The 13,175-nt window shown below is 38.8% G+C and overlaps 1 protein-coding gene across 12 annotated transcripts in view; it reads left to right on the plus strand.

Moving 5' to 3' along the window:
* The window catches only part of WDFY3 (WD repeat and FYVE domain containing 3), a 247,835-nt gene that overhangs the window by 178,005 nt on the left and 56,655 nt on the right, over positions 1-13,175 (plus strand). For all 12 annotated transcript variants that reach the window (XM_040479270.1, XM_040479279.1, XM_040479263.1 and 9 more), the window contains 8 exons: positions 917-1,016; positions 3,218-3,378; positions 4,464-4,693; positions 6,234-6,343; positions 8,584-8,766; positions 9,662-9,819; positions 10,914-10,991; positions 12,628-12,855. In XM_040479270.1, coding sequence (XP_040335204.1) covers positions 917-1,016; positions 3,218-3,378; positions 4,464-4,693; positions 6,234-6,343; positions 8,584-8,766; positions 9,662-9,819; positions 10,914-10,991; positions 12,628-12,855 — 1,248 coding nt within the window. The remainder of the gene's footprint in view (positions 1-916; positions 1,017-3,217; positions 3,379-4,463; positions 4,694-6,233; positions 6,344-8,583; positions 8,767-9,661; positions 9,820-10,913; positions 10,992-12,627; positions 12,856-13,175) is intronic.

A 13,175-nucleotide genomic window follows, 5' to 3' on the forward strand; every position in this document is an offset into this window, starting at 1 on the left:
ACAGTTTTGTGTCAGTTTGTTGAACTGTTCCATATCCAACTCCTACCAAAAGCCAACTAAAACCACTGGCATTTGAGGACGACAGAAGGATGTTTCCACCTTTCATCCCTAGGCTCCAGTGGTCTGCCACTCACCTCTCAGGTTAGATACTTGCCAGTTATGCACCTAGATTATATTACCCTAATAACAGAAATGCCATCTGAGGACTGTAGTTTAACTTTGTGCCCTAAGCTTTTATTCAATATCGTTTCTAAAATCATCTTTGTACTGTACAAAACCATTCTCAAAGGTATTATGGATAGGGTTAGCATTGTCGTCCTTTTAAAAACCCTTAGAGAACCTTCCTCTAAGAACGACTTCAGGTAAACATCCTTGCTGACAGTGTAGTGTGCTGCTTTTTACAGATAAGAAAAAGCTTTGTAAACCGTATCGTCTTTTTTTCTCCTCGATACCGTGGAAGCGCAGAGCTAAATTATGTGCCATGTGCTTAGTTAACATTTGGTATTAATATTCCCTTCCCCCTCAACTTTGCCCCCTTGATTCCTAGATCCCTGAGGTTTTATATCTGTTTTAATGGCTCTATGATTTATTTTATCTGTATCTCATAAATGGCCAACTGTCTTTGGAAGTGAGGTATACTAATAGATTATCAGATATTTATTAAATACTTTTAATACTTAGAATCTTTTTGGAGGACTGGATTCAAAAGATGATACTTTACTTTTGCTTCTTTTTAATTCTGTGGTCACAAAAATAAAAAAAAGCATAAGGGTGTCTACTATCTCTCATGTCATATTTTATTATTTCCCAGTAGGGTTTTTTTATGTAACTATGTAAGTATTAATAATATAACTATGATTGAGGCCTTATCTTTGTTTAATTGGTTCTGTTTCTAATTGTAAATTTTATTGATTAGGCTTCTCCTGAAAGATCTACAAGAACTCAGCAGAAAGAATTTCAGACTTATATTTTGGATAGTGTGATGGACCATTTGCTTGCAGCTGATGTCTTATTGGGTAATACTATGTTTTATTTTCACTTTATGAAAGTACCTATAATCATTCTTCTTCTCTATCTAAACCCAAAGTGTATCTCCTTTTTAGCTTTATCTTTTCTGTGCATTTTTCCCTCTTCCTGGTATTTTTCTGTAATGAGCAACAAGCCCATCTAGCTCATTCCTTTTAATCTGGGATAGAGAGTCAACAACAGGAAGTGTTTTAAGTTGCTTGTCCACATCTGTACACTCAGGTGGCAGGAAGAGGACAAGGGAAGAGAAAAAAATGTTTTTAAAACTGTCTTACAACAAGTTATATTTATGTGAATATCTAGTACTTTTAACTTATTGTGATATCCATACACAACTTATAAGCATAGAGCTCCATGAATTACCACCCAGACATCACGCCTGTATGAGACCACTGAGATTAAAAAAAAAAAAAAAGAAAAAGAGCACTCAGATAGGAATGCATTACAGACACCCCCAGAAACGCCCCTCCTGCCCTGACACAGTTACTGCTCACGGAGGCACTGTCCCAACTTCTAAAACAACAGATTGATTTTGCATGCTTTTGAACTTTATAAGTGGAATCATACAACATGTATTCTTTGTGGTCTAGCTTCTAATACTCAACATGTTTGTGAGATTTGTCCATGCTGTTGCCTGTAGCAAGAGTCCATTTATTTTCATCACTAGAATATGATAGTAGTCTGTCATATGCATATATAAAAATGTATCCATTTTGTTGTTGTTGGACATTTAGTAGTTTCAAGGCTGAAACAGCTAGAAATAAAGCTGCTTGTTCCTATGGGCCACATGTGTGTGCAATATTTCTACCTGCCTGTTAGATATATATCTGTGAGTAGAGTTGTTAGGTCAGAGGTATGTATATGTTATTCTTTAGGATGGCACCCAGTACATAAATTCAAAACACATAAAGATGTTTTTCTATATGTCTATATCTAGTTACAATAAAAATACAAAACTGGATACATTTACAGTGGAGCTAATTTTTATATGTAAAATAATGATAGAATTTAAAGGAGAAAGAAAAGGAGAGATTTAACATATTTGCTACTTGAGTTCCCAGTAATATTAATCAAAGAACTTCCATGCTATTAAAGTGGTTTTTTTGTTTTGTTTTGTTTTGTTTTGTTTTGTTTTAGAGTAAATCTGCCAAGAAATCTTTAGTATTGTCTTAACATGCAATTCTCAGAGCATAGTGTCAGGTCAAACTTTTGTGTTTGTTTTTATTACTTGAGAAAAACTTACACAGTATCAGTTTTACTATGCAAAGGCATAAAATGAAGAGTTTTGCATAATGGAGTTAGAGTTAGGTGGGAATAATAATCACAATCAGTGGGGCTCCAGAATTTCTAGAAAGGAGGGGCTTACAGAGGGAATTTTGGTTAGGAGGATTAGTCTTGAAGTAGTACATACACAGCAAGTGCACTGAAGGCACTTGCGTAGCTTTAAAAAAAAAGAAAAAGTTTATTTATTTTGAAAGAGTGGGGAGGGGCAGAGAAGAAACAGAATCCCAAGCAGGCTCCACGCTCAGTGTAGAGCCCAGCCTGGGGCCTGATCCCATGACCGTGAGATCGTGATCTGAGCTGAAATCAAGAGTCCGACACGCAGCGGACTGAGCCACCCAGGCGCCTCAGTAGCTTTTTGAAGAGAAAGAGTAGTGAAGGTAATCGTGGAGGGAGGTGTAGGGAGGGAAAGGTGCCTCTTGACCCCACCAGCGCTGATTGTAGTTTATTTTTCACAGTTGTTGTGAACCTCTTTAATGCGTATAGTACTTCATTGTGCTTAAAGGTATAATCACAACTTGAGTTTTGTTTGGCTGTTTGTTTTACCCTCTATTGTCGCACAGAATCAATTCACAACTAATAACCTGACAGCTTTTTTCTCAGAGATCCTCTGTCACTGCCATTTTAAGTTGAGGAACTATTTGCTCATCACAGATGTTCTCAAAGCAGTAAGAGACTTCATACTTTGAATCCATAACTCTTTTATCCTGCAGAAATGATTTCTTCCAACATTTGTCATGATTTCTGGCCATGAACATCATTTTCTTGAAGTAGTACATTAGAGCTAGTGGTCTTATTTCTAAATGTAGTAGATGAATTCGTTTTGCCTTAGCCTCATTTGTTTGAGATTCTGGTCTTAGGCTGGTTGATTCAATTTTCTTAGATATTTTTTTTTTCTGCTTGAATTTAGGGGAAGATGCGTCTCTGCCTATTACCAGTGGAGGAAGCTACCAGGTATTGGTGAACAATGTGTTTTATTTCACACAACGTGTGGTGGACAAGCTTTGGCAAGGCATGTTCAACAAAGAATCTAAACTTCTTATAGATTTTATAATTCAACTAATTGCACAGGTAACCGAATTTCACTATTAGTTTTAGAGTACATGTTTTCCTATTGAAAAACTTTTCCTAATATGTCAAAATTATTGGAAATAAATGTAACTAATAAGATAATGTTAACATTTACCATAAAGCTCACCGTATTGAAAGTGAATAAAAACTGTCGATTTGTAGCCCTTCCCTTCCTTACCCATAGCTGGGGCCAGTGTGTCCCTTGTAAAGTTGCCTAAGTTCCCTCAAGCTGTGGGCTCTCCCTGACCTCCCCACTGACACTGCTCTTTGCCACCCAGATAGCTTCCTTTTGGTTTAAATACCTTAAGTCAGTACAATTTGATGAGGTTTTTTTTTGTTTTATTTTTACAGTATGATATATTTGTGTGTAAAGATTTAGAGAGCAGGAAGAGTTGATATTAAAGGCATATTTTTCTCCTTGTAATTGAATCTTCACAAAATTCACTGTAGTTCTTTGAAGATGTCATTTTAGAGTGTGTGTGTGTGTTATCTTTGACTAAAGAATGTTGGCCTGGTTTGGCACAAGTGATTAATCTTACTCAACACTTAATGTGGAAACTGGGAAATGCCATTATTGTGTGTTATTAGCATATGGTGCACAGATTCTTTCATGTGACCTAAGAATTTTTTTAAGCGTTAAATTTGTATTTATGCCAAAGAGAAAACTTTGCAAGTGAGGAAATGAAATGAGAATGTCAAAAGAAGTTTTTTACTAACATTTTAGGTTCGTTGTGTTTGTTTCTTCAGTAATTTTGAGTGGAGATCACTCCCCCTCACACGACTTTAGTGGTAGGACCTTCTCCCCGGATGGCACTTCCTCATGTCCTCTGGCAGGCTGCTCTGCCCACAGGAGTGGTAGCAGCTCTCCTCACTGGGGGGTGTAGCTCTCATCTCACTAAATTATGTTTATGGCTCTCTTGGGATCTGAACCTCATATTAGCAAAAGCTTTTTGGTTTGTAGCTTAGCACGCCTGTGCTGAGCATGGCATTTGGTACATAATAAACCTAATGTTTCTGTGCGAATGATACGCGGATCTTTTATTTCTGTCCATTCTACTAAATAAAGTATCTTTCATTATCTTTAGTCAAAAAGAAGATCACAGGGATTGTCACTTGATGCGGTTTATCACTGCCTCAATAGGACCATCTTGTACCAGTTCTCACGGGCACACAAAACCGTTCCACAGCAAGTGGCACTCCTAGATTCGCTCAGGGTCCTGACTGTAAACAGGAACTTGATCCTGGGACCTGGGAACCACGACCAGGAATTCATTAGCTGTCTGGCTCACTGCCTTATTAATCTACATGTTGGAAGGTAACTTTTTAATGTTCTGTTTGCCACCTTGAATTTATCTTCGATATTTTTCCACCAGAACTCTTTGTCCTACTTTTTTGATAGTAACATTTTTTTTTTTAATCTCAGTTTTAAAACTCCGTGGAAAATATGAAAGACAAGGGTTACATTTTTGCAACAAAATGAGTATTCTTTAATTTTCTGTATCTTTAAATTGGTCATTAATCACCTTATGTCACATATATAACTTAAGTTTTTATTTCTTAATTTTGAGAGAGAGAAAGCATGTGAGCAGGGGAAAGGCAGATGGAGAGGGAGAGACAGTGTCAATCCCAAGCTGACAGCACAGAGCCTGACTCAAAGCTCCATCTCACAAACCATGAGATCATGACCCGAGCCGACATCAAGAGTCAGATACTTAACCAACCAAGCCACCCCGGTGCCCCCACATGTATAATTTTAAAAGAAGAAAGTTCACTTTTTTTTTTTTTTTTTTTTAAATTTTGAGAGAGACAGAGACAGCGTGAGTGGTGGAGGGGTAGAGAGAGAGAGAGAGAGAGAGAGAGAGAGAGAAAGAGAACTCCAAGCAGGCTCCACACTGTCAACACAGAGCCCGATGCAGGACTCAAACCCACAAACCATGAGATCATGACCTGAGCCTAAACCAAGAGTCAGACGCATAACTGACTGAGCCACCCAGGCTCCCCAAAGTTTACTTTTAAAATAAACAAAATACACATTGTTGGAGGTTAAGAGAGGTGAAAAGAATGCAATAAATAAATGCAGTGGTATATGTTAAATGGGTGAAATTAGTATTTTTCCATTGATTGCTTTGACAAATACGTATTCAGTGTCTGCTGGGGCTGGGCGTTGAATTAGGGACTGGGATGAAATGTGAGCAAGAAGGAACCCATGGTGGGGTTTTGAAATATGCAGTCTAGGAGTAAAGATAGAAGTAAGCAAAACTGGTCAGGGTGCTAAGTGCTGTGCTAGAAGCATGGTGCTTTGGGAGCATGGAACACATGCCCCTAACTGGAGGAGACACCTGCCGAGTTACAACTTGAACATGGTTAAGGAGGAGGTTAGCCCTCCAAAGGGGATAAGAGTGATGTAGGAAGAAGGAGCCATCTGTATGATTGCCCTGGAGGAGGCAAGAATGTGGCACTTAGGGGAAACTGCAAGTAATTGACTGCCACTGAAGCAAAAATGGTGGCATAAGAGACTGGAGGGAGGTGGTACATAGACATATGAGCAGAATGTTCTTAAATGACCTTTTTATAATTTTTAGGTAAAAATGTTAATAGTGATCAGAAGGCATCTCAGTGCTGTTGTGTCTTTTTAATTACAATTAGTCAAGTGGGTTTGTGAGATCACCCCTTTAAATGGCATTTTTATGCTAAAGTAGGAAGTTCTGTTTTGTGCATCTGCTGAATGTCTGTCTGCCAATTATGGAACTTTGTAATAGAGCCCGCATTTACCTGTGTCTGCAGAGGTATACTTGGTCATTATGGTTTTCAGCTACAGTCATTTCCTTCATATAGTTTAAACTGGAATTTTTCAGCAACGTGGATGGGTTCGGACTGGAAGCAGAAGCCCGCATGACTACATGGCACATTATGATACCCTCTGACATTGAACCAGATGGTGGTTACAGCCAAGATATTAGTGAAGGTAATTGCCTCAATATGTTTTCTTCCTTTTCTCTCCCCACTCCTTCATTTCCAAGTTTTAAGTTACACCCTGCCCTCTTCCAAAAAAACTCACTTAAGAGACGGCTGGGTGGTTTGGTTGGCTAAGTGTCCGACTTCGGCTCAGGTCATGATCTCGCAGTTTGTGGGTTCAAGCCCCGCATCGGGCTCTGTGCTGACAGCTCGGAGCCGGGAGCCTGTTTCAGATTCTGGGTCTCCCTCTCTCTGCCCTCCCCCACTGGCTGGCGTTCTCTGTGTCTCTCAAAAATAATAAACATTAAAAAAATTTTAAAAACCTTACTTGAGAAACTGTCAGCATTGACAACCAGCCCCCCAGTAGGTCACACCTGAATCCACACCTATATGCCCACCAACATCTAAATCAACCTGGTAGCTGTAGCTCTCCTTATGCCAAGATGGGTAAACCACTAACCGCTGATATTGCTGGCCCTCAGCATGTCATGGTAACACTGGGAGACTTGATATTTATTTACCTTTGCACAGCTAGTGGTGCAAATACTGACTTGGCATTTGCCATCAAGAGAGCTGCCTATTGGTAGTGTCAGACATGTCACATTAGAGACAAATACTGCTTGAGACAGGTTGTCACTACTCTTCTTTTTTTTTTTTTTTTTTTGAGAAAGAGAAAGTGGGAGCAAGCAGGGGAAGGGCAGAGGGAGAGAGAAAATCTCAAGCAGGCTCCATGCCCAGCACAGAGCCCAACTCCAGGCTTGATCTCCTATGGGATCATGATCTGAGCCAAAATCAAGGGTCCGACACTTTTAACCGACTGAGCCACCCAGGTGCCCCACTACTACCGTTTTTATTCTCTTTTAATCTAGTTTTCCCACTGATTTTTATAAGTATTGTGCATTAAAGTCTTTGGGGTGGATTGATTTCTAATTTCCGTGTTGGTCCATAGAAAAGTCAGATAACTACAGTAGTGTTGGTCTCCCCAGCCATACAGTGTGGTGGTTTAGCATATGACTTTATCCTTTGGAAGGCCAACACTCACTCTTTCATTCATTTAAGCATTAATTTACTGTTTGCTTTCACTAACACATTTTGAAGCCCAGACACTGAGGAACAGTGACTGTTTTCACCCCACACGGAACTAACAGTTTAGAACGTTGGTTCTCAAAGCAGACTAACCACATCAGCATCATTTGAGAGCTTGTTAGAAAAACAGATTCTCTGGCCCCACTCAGATCTACTGAATCAGAAACTCTGGGCATGGAGACCAGCAGTCTGTTTTAACAGGCCATTCAGGTGACTCTGATGCTTGGTAAAGATTGGTCTAGAGCAGGAGTCAGACAAATTAGCAAGGAATCCTTAGTAAGATGCAATTTAATAGTAAATATAAATATTCTTTTCAAATATTTGTTCTCTTTTTCCTTTTGCAAATTTAGGAACAAGTAACTTAATTTTCCACTTAAATAGATTTAAAAATTATTTTTAAATGGGGGTAAGTTTTTACATAGAAGAAGCTAGACAATAAAATTTCTGTGTATTCAATTTCTAGTTTTATAAGTAAAAATGCAGTCTTTTGCATACATATGAATATATATTTTTAAATTTTTTTTAATGTTTATTTTTGAGAGACAGAGACACAGTGTAAGCAGGGGAGGGGCAGAGAGAAACTGAAGCAGGCTCCAGGCTCTGAGCTGTCAGCACAGAGCCCAATGTGGAGCTTAAAAACACGAACTATGAGATCATGACCTGAGCCAAAGTTGGATGCTTAACTAACTGAGCCATCCAGGTGCCCCATGAACATATATATTTCTTAAGTTCTCCAAGTAACCAACCACTGTTTTGGTTATCTGAATAATAATTTTTACTGAGCTTAATATGATATGAAGCTTGGGGCGCCTGGGTGGCTCAGTCGGTTAAGCGTCCGACTTCAGCTCAGGTCACGATCTCGCGGTCCATGAGTTCGAGCCCCGCGTCGGGCTCTGGGCTGATGGCTCAGAGCCTGGAGCCTGCTTCCAATTCTGTGTCTCCCTCTCTCTCTGCCCCTCCCCCATTCATGCTCTGTCTCTCTCTGTCCCAAAAATAAAATAAAACGTCAAAAAAATAAAAAATAAAAAAATATGATATGAAGCTTTTTTTTTTTTTTTTGACAACTAAGTACCCTAGATGAGATTCTTAGATGTAAAACATGAAGAAAATTACTAACTACCTTTATATTGTGTTTTTGATAAGTTGCTTTTTTCCATTTCCTAGGGCGTCAGCTTCTTATAAAAGCTGTCAACAGAGTTTGGACTGAATTAATTCATAGTAAGAAACAAGCCTTGGAGGAGCTTTTCAAAGTCACTCTACCTGTGAACGAGAGGGGTCATGTGGACATAGCTATAGCAAGGCCACTCATTGAAGAAGCTGGTTTAAAGTGTTGGCAGAATCATCTGGGTAAGAGAGTCCTCAGAGATGATATGAACAAGAGATTTTACATGCGACTGTTGTCTATGGGTACACTTTAGATAGGTAATTAAAACTATGCCAAAAGGGTCTTATGGCAGCAAAAGTGAAAGTTAACAGCCATTCTAGAATGGTTATGTTGAGATTTGGCTTTTTTTTCCTCAGGTTTTTTTTTGTTGTTTTTTTTTTTGTTGTTGTTGTTTTTAAATCTGAGATGTGTTACCTACCCTTCTGCCACTTATAAATGTGTAAATAATACTCTGCCTGCAGATGTTCATTATGGTCACCATCTTGTCTACAAATCCATAATCCCTCTTCTGTAATTCTGAAATTCAAAAAGCCCTGAAAATCCAAGGTTTTTTTCAGGAATTTGGTGCCCAAAATCACTTGTTAGCAAAGCCTAACCTATCTTGATTTATCCTACTTAGTATAAATATTCACACATTTTGCTGCAGAACTATTAATTTGTTCATTTTATGGTTTACTGTCATTGACCTTCTGTTGGTACTATATAATATATAGTGTAGGTAACGTATCACTTTTTTAAAATCCAAAACATTCTACATTCCAGAGTATATGCAGCACCAAATATTTTAGATAGGGGTTGTGAATTGTTGTTAACACAGAAACTGAATGCAGTTAAAGTAAGTTTGCGTATTACTGCAGAGCTGTGAGGCTTCAGCCAAATGTAAATTCAACTAGTACAGTAATTCCCAAGCAGTTATCCATGTAAATGTGTGATATCTAAGAGAATGTCTGTGTCTGTAATGTCAGCTGCTTTTCATAACTACAAAATTGTGGTTTGTAACCATGACACAAAAGTGTTAAAAGTAAGACTGAGAAATACATGGAGAAATTTCAAAGTCCTGTAATTTTAATTTCACAGCCCACGAGAAGAAATGCATAAGTCGAGGAGAAGCTCTAGCGCCCACCACGCAATCCAAATTGTCCCGCGTGAGCAGTGGTTTTGGTCTTTCCAAGTTAACAGGATCAAGAAGGAATCGAAAGGAAAGTGGTCTTAACAAACACAGTCTTTCCACCCAGGTACGTTGTTTAGCTTCATCGATGGTACTATCAGAAATCTGTATTTCAAGGTTTAGTTGTAGTGTTTCATACAATACATTTAACATGTACAAGCGTGTGATTTGAAGTACAACTTTTCTGCATTGTTGCTTTAGAAGAGAGAAGGAAAGAACCCACATAATGAGAACGTCTCCCAACTGTCTATGATAAAATTGCGTTCTGAGTGTTGTGTATGCACAGCCACTTCATAACTGGACGTGACATCCAGATACTGATCTGTGATCAGACAGTGGGTAATCTTTCCCAGTTTTTCCAAACTTCCAATAATTTTGTTACTGATAATTATATAAATTTTAAAGCAGTAGCAGAACAAAATGTTTTTTTTGTTCTTTAGTACCTTGTCATATATATCTGTGATTGATTTTTTCAAAACTCCTCTACCTATGTTAATTGCTTCTTCATCATACTTCCTCTACCATCCCAGAATCTTAGGCAGCTGTGAGGGTCTGAGAGAAACAATATGTATCATTCACACATTCCATGTGTTAGGCCAGGTTCTCCAGGAAGCACACCTAGAGGGAGTTTGGTGCAAGGTGTTTATTACAGGTGCCCTTGTGCTCCATATTTGTGGAAGGGTAAGAAAGGAAGCAGAATTGATCACAGGGAAACACTAGGTTACAAGGCAGGTCTAGCCTGAACTGACCTAAGTGGAGCTTTGGGGCCAAAATGGCCTGCCCCAGTTGACCTGTACTGAGCTGAAATAGCTGAACTTGCCTGCCTCCAAATCACCCCGTCATTAGGTTTGGTGTTCTCTGGCAGTTCTCTGCAGCTGTGGTGATCCCTGAAGGTGCTGATGGCACTCTCAAAGGCTGTAGGAGCAAGTGTGTCCTTGAAGGGGCATTGAGCAGGGGAGGGCTGGGAGTGGATCTGTGTCCATCATGCAAGCCTCCATTAGATTCATCAGATAATTAATCTTTTAGGGTTTTGTTTATTTTGTAGTTGTGCCTTTAGCAGAATATTAATTTAATAAATAATTTGGCATTATTTTAAGGCTAGTTAGCATTTTTTCAGGCAATCCATGAAATATTAACATCTCATTTTCCGTCCATTGTTAGGAGATTTCTCAGTGGATGTTTACACATATTGCTGTTGTCCGTGACTTAGTAGATACACAATATAAGGAATATCAGGAGGTAAGAATTCGTAACTATAATAAAGGTTTGTTTTGTGTTCCTTGACTGAGAAAAGACTGTTTCTCATGATACTTTTTTAACCCGAAGAGTAAGTTACTGAACTGCGTTCATCATCAGATGATGTTTTAAATTATCCCTGCCAGCTACTTTGGCCATTGGTTTTAAGACAGAAAAATTTGAACTTTCTAGAAGCAGATGGCATTGCAAAAAACAACAAACTGGAAATCACAACTAAATACCATTAATGTCAATGGTACTGTCGTATTGCATGTGTTGTTCCTAATAAATATTAAAATACAAGAAAATCTCTCTCAGACTTAACAAGGAGACTATGAAAATATGCATCAAAGTCTCTGAAAAGTCTCTTAAAATTCAAAAAAAAATTGAAGATGAAATAATTTTTTTTTTCTTATAGTCACTTAGTGATTATGTTGGTAAGAAATAAATTCAGTGAAATCCTCTTGGTGAATTCATGATTACTCAAAAACTTATCCTAAATATTTTATTTCCAAAATGGCTGATTTAGATCTATTAAAGATTTCTGAATGCTGAATTGCTAATATTTTAGGAGCATACACTAGCTATTTGTTACAGGGTATTGACTTCCCCACCAAGAATACATTAAATACTACTATGATATTATGTAACTTCAAGATTATTCATTCCGTAATCTTCACTGTTAGTTGTAGAAAGAGATCTTTATTCTTAGATTGATATTGTATTCTTCTATTCCATCAATCATTAAATGTGCAATACGTCTTGGGGCGCCTGGGTGGCTCAGTTGGTCAAGCGTCCGACTTCGCTCAGGTCATGAACTCACAGTTCATGAGTTTGAGCCCTGCATCGGGCTCTGTGCTGACAGCTTGGAGCCTGGAGCCTGCTTCCGATTCTGTGTCTCCCTCTCTCTCTGCCCCTCACCCGCTCACTCTGTCTCTCAAACATAAATAAACATTAAAAAAAATTTTTTTTAATGTGCTATATGCCTTGATATTTGATATATACCAAGAAGTTATACCAATTCAGAAATTTTCTTTTAAGTAAAGTGGTTTGGATCTATCCCAGTGGCCAACTGAAAATGGTTTTTCTTTTATTCTTCTATGAATGTCAAGTTATTTACCAGAACTGCATGTTTATATTCTTTACCTAAAATTTTTGGAAACGTTACCAAGTTTGGCAGTAATGTGGTGTGCTGGCACTATTTCTTGATCTGATTCACTAGATTTTCTCCTATCCAGGTTCTAGTACCTACCTGTTTTATAACTTGAGGGTGGGAAGGGGTCTCATCCTTAAGTTACTGTGTTTATCCATTAACTTACACTGAACTAACCATTTCAGTGTATTTTCATAAGGCACTGCACACTGTGCCTTGTAGATATCTGTCATTTACTTGGTGCTAAAGTAATCACTTTGGCCACCATAAAAACCGTACCTTCTCACAAAATTAGTAGCCTGATGTTTTTTAACAATTTTATTGTTATAGAACAACAAATAAATGTAATTTTACTTATATACTATTGACTGAAATGGTATATACTGGTTTTGTTTCCAAATATTAACTTGGTTTTAAGTTATTTGTAGACTTTTAATTATTGCTCCCACTTTTGCTTGAAAACCAACCTGGACCCCCTCCCCGTAGCGCCAGCAAAATGCCCTGAAGTACGTGACAGAGGAGTGGTGCCAGATCGAGTACGAACTGTTGCGGGAGCGAGGGTTGTGGGGCCCCCCCATCGGTTCCCATCTAGACAAATGGATGTTGGAGATGACAGAAGGGCCCTGCAGAATGAGGAAAAAAATGGTGCGAAATGATATGTTTTATAACCATTACCCTTATGTGCCAGAAACGGAGCAAGAGACCAACGTGGCGGTGAGTATTCAGAGTTAAATGTTCGTAATGGCTCTTAAAAAATTTTTCCTCTTGGCAAGCATTCTCCTCTTAGGTCGTTTACCTAAAATCTCTAATTTAGGAACTTCACCGAACAGTGTCAGATTGATAACACAGGGTGGTGGGTGTGGGATGAAGCAGTGCAACAAGGCAGCGAGGAGACACCGTGACAGGCTCTGGGGCCGACTGCCAGGGTTTCCAGCCAGCCTCTGCCACTTCACTCGCTGAGTGACCTGGGACAGGCCACGAGCCACGCCAGGTTTCCATTTCCTTGTGCCTAAAATGGAGAAAGTAACAGTCCC

This window comes from Herpailurus yagouaroundi, unplaced genomic scaffold, assembly GCF_014898765.1.
Source record: "Herpailurus yagouaroundi ecotype Mexico unplaced genomic scaffold, PumYag 28, whole genome shotgun sequence".
Taxonomy (NCBI): domain Eukaryota; kingdom Metazoa; phylum Chordata; class Mammalia; order Carnivora; family Felidae; genus Herpailurus; species Herpailurus yagouaroundi.